This window comes from Mustela putorius, unplaced genomic scaffold (genome assembly GCF_011764305.1).
Source record: "Mustela putorius furo isolate JIRA1106 unplaced genomic scaffold, ASM1176430v1.1 tig00537227_pilon_pilon_pilon, whole genome shotgun sequence".
Taxonomy (NCBI): Eukaryota; Metazoa; Chordata; class Mammalia; order Carnivora; family Mustelidae; genus Mustela; species Mustela putorius.
The window spans coordinates 4,258,687-4,275,737 of record NW_025422368.1 but is presented as its reverse complement, the minus strand read 5'-3'; the positions used below and the strand labels follow the sequence as shown (position 1 = coordinate 4,275,737).

The 17,051-nt window shown below is 44.9% G+C and overlaps 1 protein-coding gene across 6 annotated transcripts in view; it reads left to right on the top strand.

Moving 5' to 3' along the window:
• The window catches only part of SLC4A8 (solute carrier family 4 member 8), a 77,692-nt gene that overhangs the window by 44,932 nt on the left and 15,709 nt on the right, over positions 1–17,051 (top strand). For all 6 annotated transcript variants that reach the window (XR_006604703.1, XM_013046913.2, XM_013046910.2 and 3 more), the window contains 7 exons: positions 2,343–2,448; positions 3,017–3,178; positions 6,100–6,213; positions 9,362–9,523; positions 10,427–10,678; positions 14,099–14,167; positions 15,864–16,037. Coding sequence is in view for 5 of the 6 variants with exons in the window: in XM_013046913.2 (XP_012902367.1) it covers positions 2,343–2,448; positions 3,017–3,178; positions 6,100–6,213; positions 9,362–9,523; positions 10,427–10,678; positions 14,099–14,167; positions 15,864–16,037 (1,039 nt within the window). In the remaining variant the exon portion in view is untranslated. The remainder of the gene's footprint in view (positions 1–2,342; positions 2,449–3,016; positions 3,179–6,099; positions 6,214–9,361; positions 9,524–10,426; positions 10,679–14,098; positions 14,168–15,863; positions 16,038–17,051) is intronic.

Here is a 17,051-nt window from a genome sequence, read left to right as displayed (position 1 = left end):
GAGAGAGAGAGCAGACCCCTCGCTGAGCAGGGAGCCTGACCTGGGGCTTGACCCAAAGACCCTGGGATCATGACCTAAGCTGAAGGCAGATCCTTCACTGACTCAGTTCCCCAGGCATCCCTGGACTGATTTGTTAAGAGCAGTTTAGATTCATAGCAAAATTGAGCAGAAGGTACAGTGAGTTCCCATCTACCCTCTGCTCCCACATATGAGCAGTTTCCCTGCTATCACCATCCCATATACCAGTGTTAAGTTTGTTGAAGCAGTGAATTTACATTGATACATCATTATCACCCAAAAACCATAGTTTACATTCGGGTTCACTCTTGGTAATATACATTCTGTGAGTTTTGATGAATCTGTAATCTGTAATCTTTGATGATATACTCCCCATTATAGTATCATACAGAATAGTTTCACTGCTTTAAAAATCCTCTGTGCGGGCTCCTGGGTGGCTCAGAGGGTTAAAGCCTCTGCCTTTGGCTCAGGTCATGATCCCAGGTCCCTGGGATCGAGCCCCACGTCAGGCTCTCTGCTCGGTGGGAGCCTGCTTCCCTCTCTCTGCCTGCTTCTCTGACTACTTGTGCTCTCTGTCTGTCAAAAAAAAAAAAAAAATCCTCTGTGCTCTGCCTACTTATCCCTTGCTAATACTTCGAGCCCTGGTAATCACTGGTCTTTTTAGCATCTTCATAGTTTTGCCTTTTCCACAATGTCATATAGTTATAATCATGCAGTATATAGTCTTTTCAGACTGCCTTTGTTCACATACTATTATCTCCTTGAAGGTCTTTTATGTCTTTTAATGCCTCGATAGTTTATTTCTTTTTAGTGCTGGATAATAGTCCATTGTCTAGGTATAGTATAGCTCCTGCATTCATTTACTGAAGGACATCTTCGTTGCTTCCAAATTTAGAATTGATTTTTAATTTTTATTTATTTTTATTATTATTTTTTTTAAGATTTTATTTATTTATTTATTTATTTATTTATTTGACAGACAGAGATCACAAGTAGGCAGAGAGGCAGGCAGAGAGAGAGGAAGGGAAACAGGCTTTCTGCTGAATAGAGAGTCCTATGCAGGGCTTGATCCCAGGACCCTGAGATCATGACCTGAGCAGAAGGTAGAGGCTTTAAACCAGTGGGCCACCCAGGCGCCCCTGGAATTGATTTTTTAGAAGATTTATTTATTTACTTGAGAGAGAGAGAGAGAAGGAGTGTGAGGATTGGGGTTGGGGAGCAAAGGGAGAGGGAGAGAGAGAGTCCCAAGCAGATTCTGTGCCGAATTCAGATCCATGACCCCTAGATAACAACCTAAGCAGAAGCCAAGAGTCTGATGCTCAATCAACTGTGCCATCCAGGCACAGCTGGAATTGATTTTTCATATGTAAATATAGGACTTTATAGCTCTCCCTATTACTTTTCACTTTGTTGGTTTCCACGTCTTACAGTCTGTTGAGATCTTTTTGTATTTTGATTTTGTCACACTATATCCTTAGAAGGCATGCTCATTAAATTTACAGATAATACAAAGTTGGTGGGAATGGCTGTGTTCATTGTGTATCCTGGGAGCCAGTTCAAGCATGAAGCATGTTGGGACTGGGAGGCAACATGGTGACCAGTGGGTGGGCAGATCCGGTCTAGTTAGATGGAAGTGGAGGCTGCTGTGGTGGGATATTTCTGGGAATAAAGCAGTGTCAGGAATAGCTTGCATCACAATTTCAGGAGACTGATTTTTATTTATTTTTTTCCCCCAAAGATTCTATTTGTTTATTTGGCAGAGAAAGAGTATAAGCAGGGGGACAGGTAGGCTCCCCACTGAGTGAGAAGGACCCTGGGATCATGACCTGAGATGAAGGCAGATGCTCAACCGACTGCGCCACCCAGGCATCCTGAGACTCTGATTTTTAGGACAAGAATGTGATGTAATAGAAGGAGCAGGAGATATCCAGGCTTGGAGGAGACTGTTGAGAACTGACTGGGGTATCAGGTCCTCCCTGCTCTGTAGATTGAATTTCATGGGAAGGGCCTGAGAGGAAGAAACTAAGCAGGAAACCACCAGGGCTCATTCTGGGCATGTGAGGTGCCGAGCTTGGTTGTTGGCACAATTTAATTCAAAACCCACATGCTGATTTGTGTCTGTCTTTAGTAATGGCTGACTGGAAAATAAGGATGTGGTTGGGCTCACGAATGGGCCTCAAGCAACAGGACCAATCTCAGGGATCTGAAGGGGCAAAAGAGCAGCAAGGCAGGCTCTGACAAAACTGTTAGCCCATGCATGGCTAAAAGTATTTAATGGAATACTTGGCTACTTTCTTCAGGAATCTTTTTTCTTTCCCCCTTAGCTGCAGGTGTACTTTCCCAGAGAATCCCAACAACCATACCCTACAGTACTGGAAGGACCACAACATTGTGGCAACAGAAGTCCACTGGGCCAACCTGACTGTTAGTGTAAGTCTGGGAGCTGTGTTAAGGCACTGTGACTGCCAGGGGGTGGCAGAGGGGGGAAGCACGGCAGCCCTTCAGCAAGGTCTGGTGTTTTCAAAAAGAAAGTTCTTTTTTATTTAAACTATTCTTGCTGACCCTTTCCCCCTTCAGAAGTTCTGTTGTCTATAAAGGGAAAAGAAGATTGCCTTTCTCTTCTCTCCCACACACCCCATATCCGGTGCCCGCTCTAAGGAAATATGGGGCATGACACCAGGCAGGGCAGGGGGCACACCCAGTGTGGTGAGGCTTGAAGAACATTCAGTGCTCTGTAATAGAAACAAACTGCCAGGCCCTCCCAGAACTGCGTGCTTGCTTGGGATCATCCTGGTTTCATTTCCAAAAGTGCCTAAGGACAAGAGGTTGTTGGAAGGGGCCCCTAGAAGTGGGAGCACCACAGCCCCGCGGGGGTCAGGCAGATGTGGCTGGTGGCCTGCGCTCCCCCGCGCATCCCTGGCCACTGTGTGGTGCCAGCGAGTGGCAGGCTTTGTGCCTTGTGCCTGCCTCTCATCACCCAGAACGCTTGTCCCTCCAGGAATGCCAGGAGATGCATGGAGAGTTCATGGGATCTGCATGTGGCCATCACGGACCCTATACTCCCGATGTGCTCTTCTGGTCCTGCATTCTCTTCTTCACCACCTTCATCCTCTCAAGCACCTTAAAGACATTTAAGACAAGCCGCTACTTCCCAACCAGGGTAGGTAGCATGCTCGCGCATGTCTTTTGCGTTAGAATTATAATGTAACAGTTGATTCTCTGTGTGCTGAGTGGAGCGGCAGGTGGCCAGCCCCACATGTCCCCATAAGCCACACTATGACATTCTCCTCTCTTGGTGTCTGGCAACCTTTCCTCAACGTGTGGTGGGGGATGAGGGATTAATACTTAAAAATTTTGTTTAAAAGTGCCAGGTGACAGGTACCTTGCTGGCTCATTCAGTAGAACATGCGACCCTTTCTTTGTTTTATTAAGTAGGTTCTACGCTCAACGTGGAGCCCAACCCAGGGTTTGAACTCACAACCCTGAGATCAAGACTACAGGTGAGATCAAGAGTCAGACATCTAACAAACTAAGCCATTCTTGCCCCCCAGGCATGAGACTCTTGATCTCAGGGTCATGAGTTCAAGCCCCACATTGGGGTTAGAGATTACTTTAAAAAAAAAAAAAAAGTGTCGGTGGTAATTCTCATTTCCAGAATGCTGTTAAGTTTCATTTCCAGAATGTTGGGACATGTAGCTTAGAGATGGCACCTAAATATAATAAATTGGGATGATCACTTTGGATATATAAAGGACCCCAAAGTCTCTTCCCAAGGATGGCCCTTGTGGCAGCTTGTGAAATCAGCGGTGACATTGACTGCAGCAGGCAAAATGCTCCTGAGTTGTTTAGCGTGACTGTTTGAAGGCTCAACACTCTTTCCTGATGCAGATGGCATTGTTTGATCGTGACCAGCTTTAGTAGGACAGAATTAGAGGCTGGGTGTAGAGTGGCTGAAAGGGGCCACTTTTGCTTCGAAAGGGAGTTCAGATCAGGAGAAATGGTGGTTTTTCTGTTAAGGGAGGGTTCAATCAGGTATATTTGCAGAGCAGGAAGTCCACATGGGTGGGGAGCTCAGTTGATTAGATATTAACGGTACACACAAGCATGACTAAAACACATTCTTAGGTATCAGCGAGACCACATAGTTGTTAAGGGAAACACAGATCATATAAGCTCCAGGTCACTGTTTCTGGTCTGGACAATAGTAAGTGGTGGTTCTCTACTAGCTATTTGCCCAGGCCTGGGTTAAGTGCTAGCAGGGATAAAAAAGATTTTTTTTTTATTCATTTGAAAGAAAGATAGTGCAGGAGCAGGGGGAAGGACAGAGGGAGAAGCAGACTCCCTGCTGAGCAGGGAACCGGATGTGGGGCACAATCCCAGGACCTTGGGATCATGACCTGAGCCAAAAGCAGACAACCGACCGAGCCATCCAGGAGCCCCAAAAGAAGTTTAGAACATGGTTTCTGCCATCATCTAGGGAAGGGAAACATATGAAACATACAGCCCCTATGAGACAGTAATAGAGAGTTGGGTGTCAGGGCCATAGACATTCAGAGGGGAGAAGGGCCACTGGACACCAGGCTGGTGAGATGAACCCAAGATGGCTTGCTATGGGGATGGGCAGGTACAGGTACAGAGAATATGTGTAACATTCAGAAAAGAACTAATACAACCAGGGGCAGGGAGCTGGAAAGTTCAGGTTTCAAAGTCAGGTTAAGATATATTTTGGCCAAGATATATTTTGCTCAACTTCTGTTGGAAGTTCAGATTAAGGCAGGAACTGGGCACTTTAGAGATGTTTTATTTTATTTTATTTTGTTTATTTTTTAGAGATCAGATTTTTAAAAAATTTAATTTATTTATTTGACAGACAGAGATCACAAGTAGGCAGAGAGACAGGCAGAGAGAGAGGAAGGGAAGCAGGCTGCCGGCCAAGCAGAGAGCTCGACTAGGTTTCATCCCAGGACCCCGGGATCATGACCTGAGCCAAAGACAGAGGCTTTAACCCACTGAGCCACCCACGCGCCCCGAGACATTTTATTTTATTATAGCCACACTAAACTATAAAGCCCTCTGGGGCACAAAGCGGTGAGAAGTGTTATAGAGAAAATGAAGCGGGAGAGGAGTAGAGGAGGTGCTGGAGTAGAGGGTGGTGACTAGTGTCAAGTAGCATCGTCGGGGAAGACCCCCAGGGGCAGGGGATGCCTGCATGAACACAAAGTGGGTGAGGGAGCTGCCTGACAGGTTACCCACAGGAAAAGCATTCCAGGTGGAGGCATGAGCAAGCACAGAGCCCCTGAGCTGGGAGTGAGTCTGGCCCGAGTAAGAAATGACACAGTGGTCTGCGGGACTAGAGCAGAGCGAATGAGCAGGGAAGTCCTAGAAGCTGGGCTCAGGGATGTGATGACTGTGGGGGCCTCAGTGGCCAAGGCCTTTTGGGTATTTGCCTCAGTGAAATGAGGCACCATTTCAGGGTTTTCATGGAGGAGTGACCTGTTCCAACTTCTGTTTTCAACGATCAGCCTGGCCGCTTTCAAGAAGGGCAGAACAAGATTAAGGGTCTGCTGTACTTACTGGGACAAGAGCCAATGGTCATGTCGATCCGGGTAGGAACAGTGGAGGTGGAGACAGGTGCTCAGATCCGGGCTCTGTTCTAAAGGGGAGCCAATAGGACTTGTGTGCAGGTAGATGAGCTGTTAGACGTAAGGGAGAAGAGGAGTTGAAGCTGCTGCCTAGGTTCTTGGCCGGCACAAATGGACCTTGATTGGTCGTAGAAAATCTTATTCCAAGTTCTCAGAACTATTGTCTCCGCCTGGGCATAAATCCTCTGAATAAAATTCTTCCCAGTCAGGGCGGTGACGTGAGAGCTTGGTGAATAGTTTCTTCTCCCCCATCATATCCATGCTTTTAGGGTGTCAGCCTGGGCATAGTAACATATTCCTATTGTTGAAATATGCTTATATTAATTCAGTTATAAAATGAAAGCATGCTTCTGAGGACTTTTAAAATTTGTATAATACTAAATCCTTTGCTACTGCATTTAACCTAAAAAAATGCTTTTCCAATCCTTTCTCACTCCAGGTACGCTCCATGGTGAGTGACTTTGCTGTCTTCCTCACTATCTTCACGATGGTGATCATCGACTTTTTGATTGGAGTCCCATCCCCAAAACTTCAAGTTCCCAGTGTGTTCAAGGTAAACAGCTTTCAGGGCACTTGGTGCCCTCGCGTGGTTTCCCAGAAAATTACTCCCCAAGGCCGTACCATACCTGAATCCTGTGTTCCTCAGTGCCTTCCATCTAAACTTTGCTCCTCATGCCTTACCTTTTAGAAGAGCAAACTCTGCAGGGTTAGCTAAGTTCAAGCCCAAAAAGTCCGAGAACAGAACCCTAAAGTGGTTAAGAGAACGGAAGGTCTTAAGATTTAAAACAATGGAATTCACATGTTTGCTTAAATACATACCACATTCTGTGGAAATGTGGGGTCCCTGGAACAAGTCTTGTTAACAGCGCTTTCATGGAGCATCAACTCTCTAAGGGCCCTAGGAGGGATTAAGAAGCTGGATTAGGACTTGGCACCTGTCCTCAAGGATGGTGCTATGGGAAGAGGCGAGCGGGCCAGAGGGCCTTTCCCACAGGGTAGCGCTCCTACTGGCACAGCTCTTCAGCCCTGTTTCAGTGTTTCTTTGTATAACTCCCTATAATCTATAATATTTTGCCCAAAATGTATACAAAAAGGCAAACAAATGATCATATGTGGGGACTCTAGATCTATTTAGGGGCACTGAGTAACACAGAGGATGGGAAGTGGAGGGGAGGGAAAGCCCTGGTGTACTCAGTGACCTAGGAGGAATCATACAATGAGAAGACAGGAGAAGCTGGAAAGAAGGAAGACAGGAATAAAGGCAGCCCCTTGACTTACAAACATCTCTATACCACACGCTTTTGTCTTCCCTTTCTTTTTCTCTCCCTCCCTGAAATAGACCTAGGTAAAAATATCTTTTTCCATAGTGCCTGAAAATTTTTTATTTTATTAAATGCACTGTAATGCCATCAGTTAGAAATTTGTGGATTAAAAAAACAGCCTCTTTAAAAATATAATTCCTCTGAGAATATGTCATTCTCACCATTGTTTGAATGAGTGCAGTCAGCTTTCTCTATAATACCTAGCTAAGGTCAACCCTCCAGGAGGAATGGATTTGGTGTAAAAATAAGTAATTCGAGAACATTAAGCAGTCCTTGGAAAGGTTCCCTGATGGGTAGGCTTAAGATAATCAGAAGGTACTGAATTTCTGGGACATCTGGGAAGAAGGCCTCTGGGAGGTAGGAGAGAGATGAGAAGGGAAAATTGGAGAATGTCAAGGAAAATGTTGCTCATTGGCAGGCCTCCCTTTCAGGAAGCAAAGAAGAAATTTTCTTCCTTCTTTCCTTCTCTATTATGCCACATGGCCCCTAGTGATTAAGACCTGGTCTGAAGTCTAGTACTGTTACTAATGTGTTAATGTCAGTCAGAGGTTTGTTTTTGTTTATTTTTTTGAGATTAAAAAATTTTTATTTATTTGAGAGAGAGTGAGTGCAAGCGAGTGAGAGCATGATCAGGGATTGGAGGTCAGAGGGGATAGGGAGAAACAGACTCCTGGCAGAGCAGGGAGCCCAATGACATGGGGCTAGATCCCAGGACCCCAGGATCATGACCTGAGCTAAAGGCAGATGCTTAATCGACTAAGCCACCCAGGCGCCCCATGTCAGCCAGAGTTTAATGAATTTTTATGCTGACTTGAGAATTTAACTTAGAACATTGATACTAAGGAGACATGGATTCTATAAACTTTCAGAACTTAACCTATTCATAATTTGGGATTTGGTGGCATTATTGATTAACATTTGAATCCTATAGTCATGACCCATATGGACCCAACTACTTTGGATGTAGCAGTCTTTTCTTTGAAGATTTTTTTATTATTATTTATTTATTTGACAGAGACACAGCAAGAGAGAGAACACAAGCAGGGGGAGTGGGAGAGGGAGAAGCAGGCCTCCTGCTGAGCAGGGAGCCTGATGTGGGGCTGGATCCGAGGACTCTGAGATCATGACCTGAGCCAAAGGAAGATGCTTAATGACTGAGCCACCCAGGCACCCTGCAGTCTTTGCTTTGTTCATTGAGTTTGGGTCAATTCTGGGCCAGTTTGTATCTTTGGCCTTTTATCTTCCATTACTACTTGCTAGACAAGGGGAACTTTTCTTCCCCAGAATACCCTGGAGGGGGTTTGAGGATCTAGGAGAGTTTAATTTAAGTATGTCAAAAACACCTAAACAAGATTTATGAACAGTAGTGGTCTTAGAGGGATATTGGAGAGGGTCCTCGACCTAACAATAGTCTTGGGCTCTTCTCTCAAGTCTCTAGTACTTGGGCTCCAGTTTCACTGCTGATGGGAGAAGGCCTCTGAACCAACACAGTCTGAGCCCATGAGCTCTATTTTGCCTTTATTTGTGCCATGACATGTATTGTATGGCTTCTGGGGGGACGAGTCTGAAATCTGGAGGTAGATAGTAAAAATTATTTATATTTGCCTTAATTATAATTGTATTAAAATTCTTTTTTGACAGTGGATTTTGTTATTTTACTTGGGTTAATGTTCAGATAAAGCTGCTTTCTCTGTATGTGGGTTTGGAGAGTAAGAGAAGGAAGTGAAGGATTAATGAATATTTCACAGGAAGTTGATAATTGAGGATTGACTCAAAGGGAATTTGGAACAAGGTCATAGATTTCCTAAGGAGTTGCTGTATTTTATGACTTTTTTTTTTTTTAAAGATTCATTTACTTGAGAGAAAGAGAAAGCAAGTGAGATAAAGAACAAGAGCAGGGGAGAGGGGTAGAGGAAGAGGGAGAAGCAGACGGCCTGCTGAGCAGAGAGCCCAATGTGGGGCTCGATCCCAGGACCCTGGGACCATGACTTGAGCTGAAGGCAGATGCTTAACCAACTGAGCCATCCAGATGCCCCACATGACTTTTTTTTTTTTTCTTTTTTAAGGATTCTCATTTAAGAATAATGTGAATATTCTGATTTATTTTGATCTGCTTTGGCCTAAAGACTACAGTTAAAATACAAGAATAAAACTTTGGGGGCGCCTGGGTGGCTCAGTGGGTTAAGCCGCTGCCTTCGGCTCAGGTCATGATCTCAGGGTCCTGGGATCGAGTCCCGCATCGGGCTCTCTGCTCAGTAGAGAGCCTGCTTCCTCCTCTCTCTCTCTGCCTGCCTCTATGCCTACTTGTGATCTCTCTCTGTCAAATAAATAAATAAAATCTTTAAAAAAAGAATAAAACTTTGGTTTTTTCCCCTTCAGCCAACAAGGGATGATCGAGGGTGGATTATTAGTCCCATTGGCCCCAATCCCTGGTGGACTGTGATAGCTGCGATTATTCCGGCTCTTCTCTGCACTATCTTAATATTCATGGACCAACAGATCACAGCTGTCATCATTAACAGGAAGGAACACAAGCTCAAGGTAATAAAAGTTCTGACCTAGAAGAACAAATAGCAGGCTGTTACTTTTTTATTTTTTTTATTTTAGGATCAGCCCATTTAGACCACAAACTATAGAACCTGGACAAAAACAGTCATGGAAGGAGCTCATAAAGGGTTTTCAGGGGCTTCCAATCCCTCCACTAGTGACAAAGATTGGTTTGGAGATGAAACCAGAATAGAGCATGATGGGAAGATGCGAAGGGAGATTGGACTCCATCATTGTCCTTGCAAACCTTTGGGGAAGGGGGTGGGCACAGTTCCTTATAGTCCCTATACAGGCTTATCCTTCTGAGGTTCAGTTCAGGGCTTGAGGTGCTGTTTCCTAGAGTCAGATAGTCTCCCTCATGGTGTGCATTACTGGGGTTTTCAGACTGAACCTTGAGCCCAAAGGTTCTAAGGATATAGGGTTGATTTTAGCACATTTACTAGTGAAAGGCTCCATGCCTTCATCTCTGTTCTCTTGTTATGTGGAGTAGACAAATCCATATTTGTCAAGAATCTGGGGATTTTTGTAAGAAGCCATTAATTTCCAAATCCTCTATTGTTGATCATCTAGACACTAGGATGGTCAAGGTGTGTCTTGGTCTCTGGTTACTCTGCCAAGAAGAGGTGAATCTTTGAATGGATGAGACTCCAGGTGAGATCTGGGGTGTGCTTGAATAAAAAATGGATATAGCATATATAGGACAGGCTAAAGTTTCCTATTTTTCTTCTCTGTTCCCTCCAAACCAGGAGGGGCTGGAAGACTCGTCTGGGATCCCTGGACCCCTTCTTCCTTACCTATACAGTCCTTCATACTTTGGGCCTGGGACTCTTAGCTCACTGTTCTATGCCCCACTACCACAAGCCCATGGGTGGTGACAGAGACTCTGTTTCCCCACAGAAAGGCTGTGGCTACCACCTGGACCTGCTGATGGTGGCCATCATGCTGGGTGTCTGCTCCATCATGGGCCTGCCTTGGTTTGTGGCTGCAACCGTCCTCTCCATCACGCACGTGAACAGCCTCAAGCTAGAATCTGAGTGCTCTGCTCCTGGAGAACAACCCAAGTTCTTGGGCATCAGAGAACAGAGAGTGACGGGCCTTATGATCTTTGTGCTGATGGGCTGCTCAGTCTTCATGACGGCCATATTAAAGGTAACCATTCATTCCCACATTAGATAAATATTTAGTGCCTGATTTATGTCAGGAATTCTGTTAGGTCCTGGGAATACAGTGATATACCAAAGAGATACACATACAAATTCCTGTCCTGGGAGAGCTTACTCTAGCCAGGTAAGATGGATAAGATGTAGTTAAAGACGTTAGTCAAGAAAACAAACATGAGGGGCACCCAGCTGGCTCTGTCAGTGGAGCATGCAACTCTTGATCTTGGGGTTGTGATCAACCCCAAGTTGATGAGTATGGAGATCACTTAAAAATAAAATCTTAAAAAAAATAGAGGGGTTCCTGGGTGACTCAGTTGGTTAAGCTTCCAACTCCTGATCTCAGCTTGGGATCTTGGATTCAGGCCCCTCATTGGGCTCTACTCTGGACATGGAGCCTACTTAAAAAAAAAAAAGAAAGAGGAGAAGGGAGAGGAGTGTACAAAAAAAAGGAAGAAAGAAAGCAAACATGATAAATATAGAATATGAAAATGATAAAAGGAAATAGTGTTCTATGGTGCTACAGAGAATGAAGGGAGTGCTGTTTTCATTCATGTGATCAGAGAAGGCTTCTACAGAGATGGTGTTTAAGATGAAATGGAGTCAGGGGTGCCTTGGTGGCTCAGTGGCTTAAAGCCTCTGCCTTTAGCTCAGGTCATGATCTCAGGGTCCTGGGATCGAGCCCCGCATCGGGCTCTCTGCTCGGCGGGGAGCCTGCTTCCCCCCCTCTCTGCTTGCCTCTCTGCCTACTTGTGATCTCTGTCTGTCAAATAAATAAATAAAATCTTCTAAAAAAAAGAAAAGATGAGATGGAGCCAGCTGTACCATGGATGGAGGGAGATGGCATGGGAGAAGTGAGAACAGCAATCTAGTCAGGCCCGAGATGGGAAAGATGGTATGTGTTCTAAGAAATATGAGGGCCATGTGGCTCAAGAGCATTGAGTCAAGGCAACAGCATAGTGAAATGAGAGTGAAGAGCAGGTAGGCTCAGGCAGCTCATGCAGGGCCTCATGGACTCTGGTAAAGTTCACCTCTGAAGGGTTAGCTTTCAGGCAAGGGACATGATCCATTTAGTATTTTTATTTTTAAGATTTTTTTATTTATTAGAGAGAATGAACAGTGGGGAGGGGCAGAGGAAGAGAGAGAGAGAAAGAGAGAGAGAGAGAGAGAAGCAGACTCCTCGCTGAGCAGGAAGCAGATCCAAAGTCTTGTTGGTTGACTGGATGTGGGATGAAGTATGGAAAATGGAAAAATCAAAATGCCTGCTAGGTTTCTGATTTTACCATCTGGGTGGAGAGTAGAGACATTTAAAATGGAGAAGACTACGTGACAGAGGTAGTGATTTTGTGAGAGGTGGTGGGACTATGGTCAGATTTGGGTGAGACACTCAGCAGGCAACTGTGTGAAGAAGCTAGAGGAAGGTTCTGGATTAAAAATATAAATGTGGGAGTCAACAGCACTTAGTGGTATTGAAAGCCCTGGGAGTAGATAAGATCATTCAGGGAGAAGGGTAGATATAACAGAGAAATAGGCCGAGAGGCAGGAACAGAGTCCAAGGAGTTCTAATATTTAGAAGTCGGGTAGAGGAGGAGATAGCAACAGAGACTCAGAAGGAGCTGCCAGAGAGGTAGGATGGAAATCAAGAGGGCGTGGTATCAGGGAAGCCAAGCAAGGGGAATGTTTCCAGAAAGAGGGATTGGTTAGAATCTGTCTGTCTAGAATGATAAAGACTAAACCAAGCCATTAGATTTGGCAACATGGAGGCCTAACGTGCCTCAACAAGAACAGATTCAGTGGAATGATAAGGCTGAAGTTGAATTTCAGGGAAGTGAAGAGCAAATAGGAGGTGAGAAACAAAGAGAGCATGGGCACACAGCTCTTTCAAGAGATTTTTTATATTAAATGGGACGGAAGGGGCGCCTGGGTGGCTCAGTGGGTTAAGCCGCTGCCTTCGGCTCAGGTCATGATCTCAGGGTCTTGGGATTGAGTCCCGCATCGGGCTCTCTGCTCGGCCGGGAGCCTGCTTCTCTCTCTCTCTCTCTGCCTGCCTCTCCATCTACTTGTGATTTCTCTCTGTCAAATAAATAAATAAAATCTTTAAAAAAAAAAAAAATAAATAAATGGGACGGAAAATGGGCAGTGGCTGGTGTGGGATGTGGGGTTAAAGAGGATTTTTGGAAAGCCAGAAGATGCCTTGAATGTGAGAAAAAAATTTTTTTAGTTTTGTGGGTATAAGACTTGCTTTTGGAAAAATGGGGTGAAAAGGAAAGTTCTCTGGCTGTATTGCCAAGTCCCAAACACTCCAGAGCATTCTGGAAACGAGGCTCCCTTGCCTCCTTTTCCCCTCTTTTTGGTGACTCTTCAGCCACCCCAGCCTGCCCTGTGAGTGCTATTTAAGGGCGATAGTTGAGAGAAATGGGAGAGGACTTGGCATCATCTTCCTGGCCCCTTACTTTCCACCCAGTCCACCTCTCCTCACGCCTCCTGCCCACTTCTATTGTCTGTCCCCAGCCTTGCCCCCACTCCCTCCTCTGGTCTAGCCATCATCTGGAGGAGCCCACAGGTTGCTGCTCCTCCAGGAAACTAACCAAGAAGGCATGGCAGTGGGCATTGCCTGGTCTTCCTAGAACTGTCTCAGAAGGCTTCTTTCAGGACACCATTCAGTAGTTCTACAAGCAAGGTTGGCAACAAACTGAGATGTCTGCTCACTCTACAGTTGAAACAACATAAAATCTCATGGGGATTTTCTAGTTCTGAGAGGAATTATGTTTGGAAATTTTCTTTAGCTTCAGAATAAAAGCAAGCCAAGTTCAGTCTTCAGCTATAAGACTTCCCTTGCCTTAATTCTGCAGGCCTCATTTCCCTACCTCAGAGAGTTGCCCTGAAGATAGCTGAGATTGATAGATGTGATCTGATAGGTGTGTATGCATATTCAAGTGCAATAGAATGATATTGATTTTTCTCCCCAAATCATTCCCCGATACCTTCCCATTCCTGCCCTCAAGTCTCTGGTTAGCAGAAAGGAAACTTTTTAGTCCATGTTAAAACACACCAAATCCCTGAGATGATTGATTATGTAATTAGTGTCAAAAGATGTGTGTGTGTGTGTATGTGTGTGTGTGTGTGTCTGCCCATCTCTATGGAGGAGGAAGATCCAGACAAGGGTAAAATGTGAGGCCTGTGATTTAACTAGGACCAGATTACTCTTATGTGTAGTCATTTCATCTCAGAATGAAAGGGTATTTGATCATTGTCAGCTTCTGATTTTGCTTCTCCTTCTAAATCATGCCAGAGGCAGCAGGAGCTAATGAGGTGTTTATGCCGTGGTTGGGGGACTTGGTTTCCTTCTTGGAGATTTACAAGTTTATGATAGCTAATTTAATTTCTGGTCTTCCTGTCCTTTTGTCCTCAGTTTATCCCGATGCCAGTACTCTATGGAGTTTTCCTCTACATGGGAGTTTCCTCCCTACAAGGAATTCAGGTATTGCATGGTTTGGCCTGGGCAACGACTTTGCACCATGAGCTCATCCATCCTGACCAGAGATGGAGGGCTCCCCCAGGGGTGCATGAATCCGTTCTTGTGGGAGTCCCTTTCCTAGGCTTGCCGCTTAAAGCTATTTGAGGATTTAAATGTTGCCTCTGTCACATACCAACCTTAGGGAAATTACCTGTGTTTCTCTGAGACTCAGTTTCCATTTTTGTCCAGTAGAGACCGTAGGTCACCTACTGTCTGCTCATGTTTCTTTGGGCACTGGGCAAGTCATTTGGACAGTCAAGCTGGCATGAGAGGACAGAGACTTTTGGGGTGGCCTGGCTTGATGTCATGGTACCAGGCCTTCATTAGCTATGTAGCAGACAGATAGCAGGCTTCCATGCATGCATCACACTAGCTGATGCGCCAGGCTACGGTGTGAGCCGGGCAGACGACACTGGCTGCAGTGCGGGTTGCTCCGGGTCAGCGGGTACTACTTCCTGTCGTGCTCTGCCTTTGCCCATCTGTCAACTCATTCCTCTGAGTCCTTTGAACATAGAAAATCAGGAGCATGCCACAGATCATGTGGGCACCCCAGATGAATATCCAGGGGTCACTCTTACCCACTGAGTTTTAATGTGAACTTGGGCAGGTATTGAATCCCTCTGGGTCTCTGATTTCCCTTTTATTTATTTTTAATTAATTAGTTAATTAATATTTTATTTATTTCAGAGAGGGAATGAGAGAGAGAAAGCACAAGCAGGGGGGAGAGGCAGAGGGAGAGGGAGAAGCAGACTTCCTGCTAAGCAGGAATCCTGACTCGGGGGTTTGATCCCAGGACTCTGGGATTATGACCTGAGCCTAAAGCAGACACTTAACTGACTGAGCCACCCAGGTGCCCCTGTTTTCCTTTTTATAATATAAGGATGGTTATATGTTCTATATCCAGAATGTCATGAAGTTTTATCTTTTTACTATAAATAATCAATGAAAAGCTCCAAACTGTTCAAAGAATAAGTAAGAGATAAGGTTTTGATAATAAGCAGAAAGGTGGAACTGGCTTATTTTGTTCTCAACAATCCCCGAGAAAGATCTCTCAGGAGCCAGTGTGAAAGAGAAGAAAGAAATTTGAACGTAGAATTAGAAAAGATGGATTTAGGGGCACCTGGCTGGCTCAGTGGATAGAACATGTGACTCTTGATCTTGGGGTTATGAATTCAAGCGCCGTGTTGGATACAGAGATTACTTTTTTAAAAAATCTTTAAAAAAAGGAAAAGAAAAGAGGGGCACCTGGGTGGCTCAATCAGTTAAGTGGCTGTTTTCAGCTCAGGTCATGATCCTGGGGTCCTGGGATCCAGCCCCACAGCGGACTCTCTGCTCGGTGGGGAAACTGCTTCTCTTTCTCTCTCTGCCTGTTGCTCCCCCTGCTTGTGCTCACTCTCTCTGTCTCTCTCCCTCAAATAAAAAAACAAATCTTAAGAAAAGAAAAGAAAGATGGATTTAAATGTCGCCTCTGTAATTTAACAACCTTAGGGAAATTACCTTTGTTTCTCTGAAACTCAATTTCCATTTTTGTCCAGTGGAGACAGTAGGTAACTTACTGCCTGCTCATCAGAGCAGGTGATGTAAGAGACATGAATGGGCCTCACAAGGCTTCTGACCCAGAGAAGCCTCCTGGAAATAAATGCCAGTTCCCTCCTTCCAGTTCTTTGACCGTCTGAAGCTCTTCGGGATGCCTGCAAAGCACCAGCCAGACTTCATCTACCTTCGGCACGTGCCCCTGCGCAAGGTGCACCTCTTCACCCTCATCCAGCTCACCTGCCTCGTTCTGCTCTGGGTCATCAAGGCATCTCCAGCTGCCATTGTCTTTCCGATGATGGTGAGTTTCCAGCATTATGTTTTATTTTTTAAAAGCGCGATAAAATGTACATAACAGAAAGTTTATCATCTTAACCATTTTGTAAGGGTACACTTTGTGTTGTGGTACAACTCTTGCTACCATACATTTCCAGAACTATTTTACCTTGCAAAACTGAAACTCTGTACCCATTAAACAAGGACTTCCTACTGCCCCTCCCCTAGGCCCTGGCAACCACTATTCTATTTTGGTCTCCATGAATTTGACTACTCCAGGTGCCTCATGTGAGTGGAACCATGAAGTATTTGTGGGTTTTTTTTTTGTTTTTTTTTTTTAAAGATTTTATTTATTTATTTGACAGACGGAGATCACAGGCTGGCAGAGGCAGGCAGAGAGAGAGGAGGAAGCAGGCTCCCTGCTGAGCAGAGAGCCTGATGTGGGGCTTGATCCCAGGACTCTGAGATCATGACCTGAGCCGAAGGCAGCGGCTTAACCCACTGAGCCACCCAGGCGCCCCAGTATTTGTGTTTTTGTATCTGGTTTTATTTTACTTATTAGCATAATGTCTCCAAGAGGCTCATCTATGTTGTAACATGTGTCAGAATGTCCTTATGAAAGACTGAATAATATTCCTGTGTGTGTGTTTTTATATATATATATATACACACGTGCCACCTTTTGGTTATCTGTACATTTGCTCGTACACACTTGGATTGCTCCCACCTTTTGGCTATTGTGAATAATGCTGCCATAAACATGAATTGTACAAATAAATGTGTTCCACTTTCAGTTCTTTGCTGTGTATACCTAAAAGTGGATTGCTGGATCATATGGTGATTCCATTTTTAATTTTTTGAGGAATGGCTGCGCGATGTTATAAGTATATGGGGTTCCAATTGGTCCACATCTTTGGCAACACTTGTTTTCTGCTTTGGGCCTTTTAGTTTTGTTTGTTGTTTTCTGGCAATCAGCCACCCTAAAGCGTGTGAAGCTTGTGGTTTTGATTTGCATCTCCCTAATGACTAGTGAACTTGA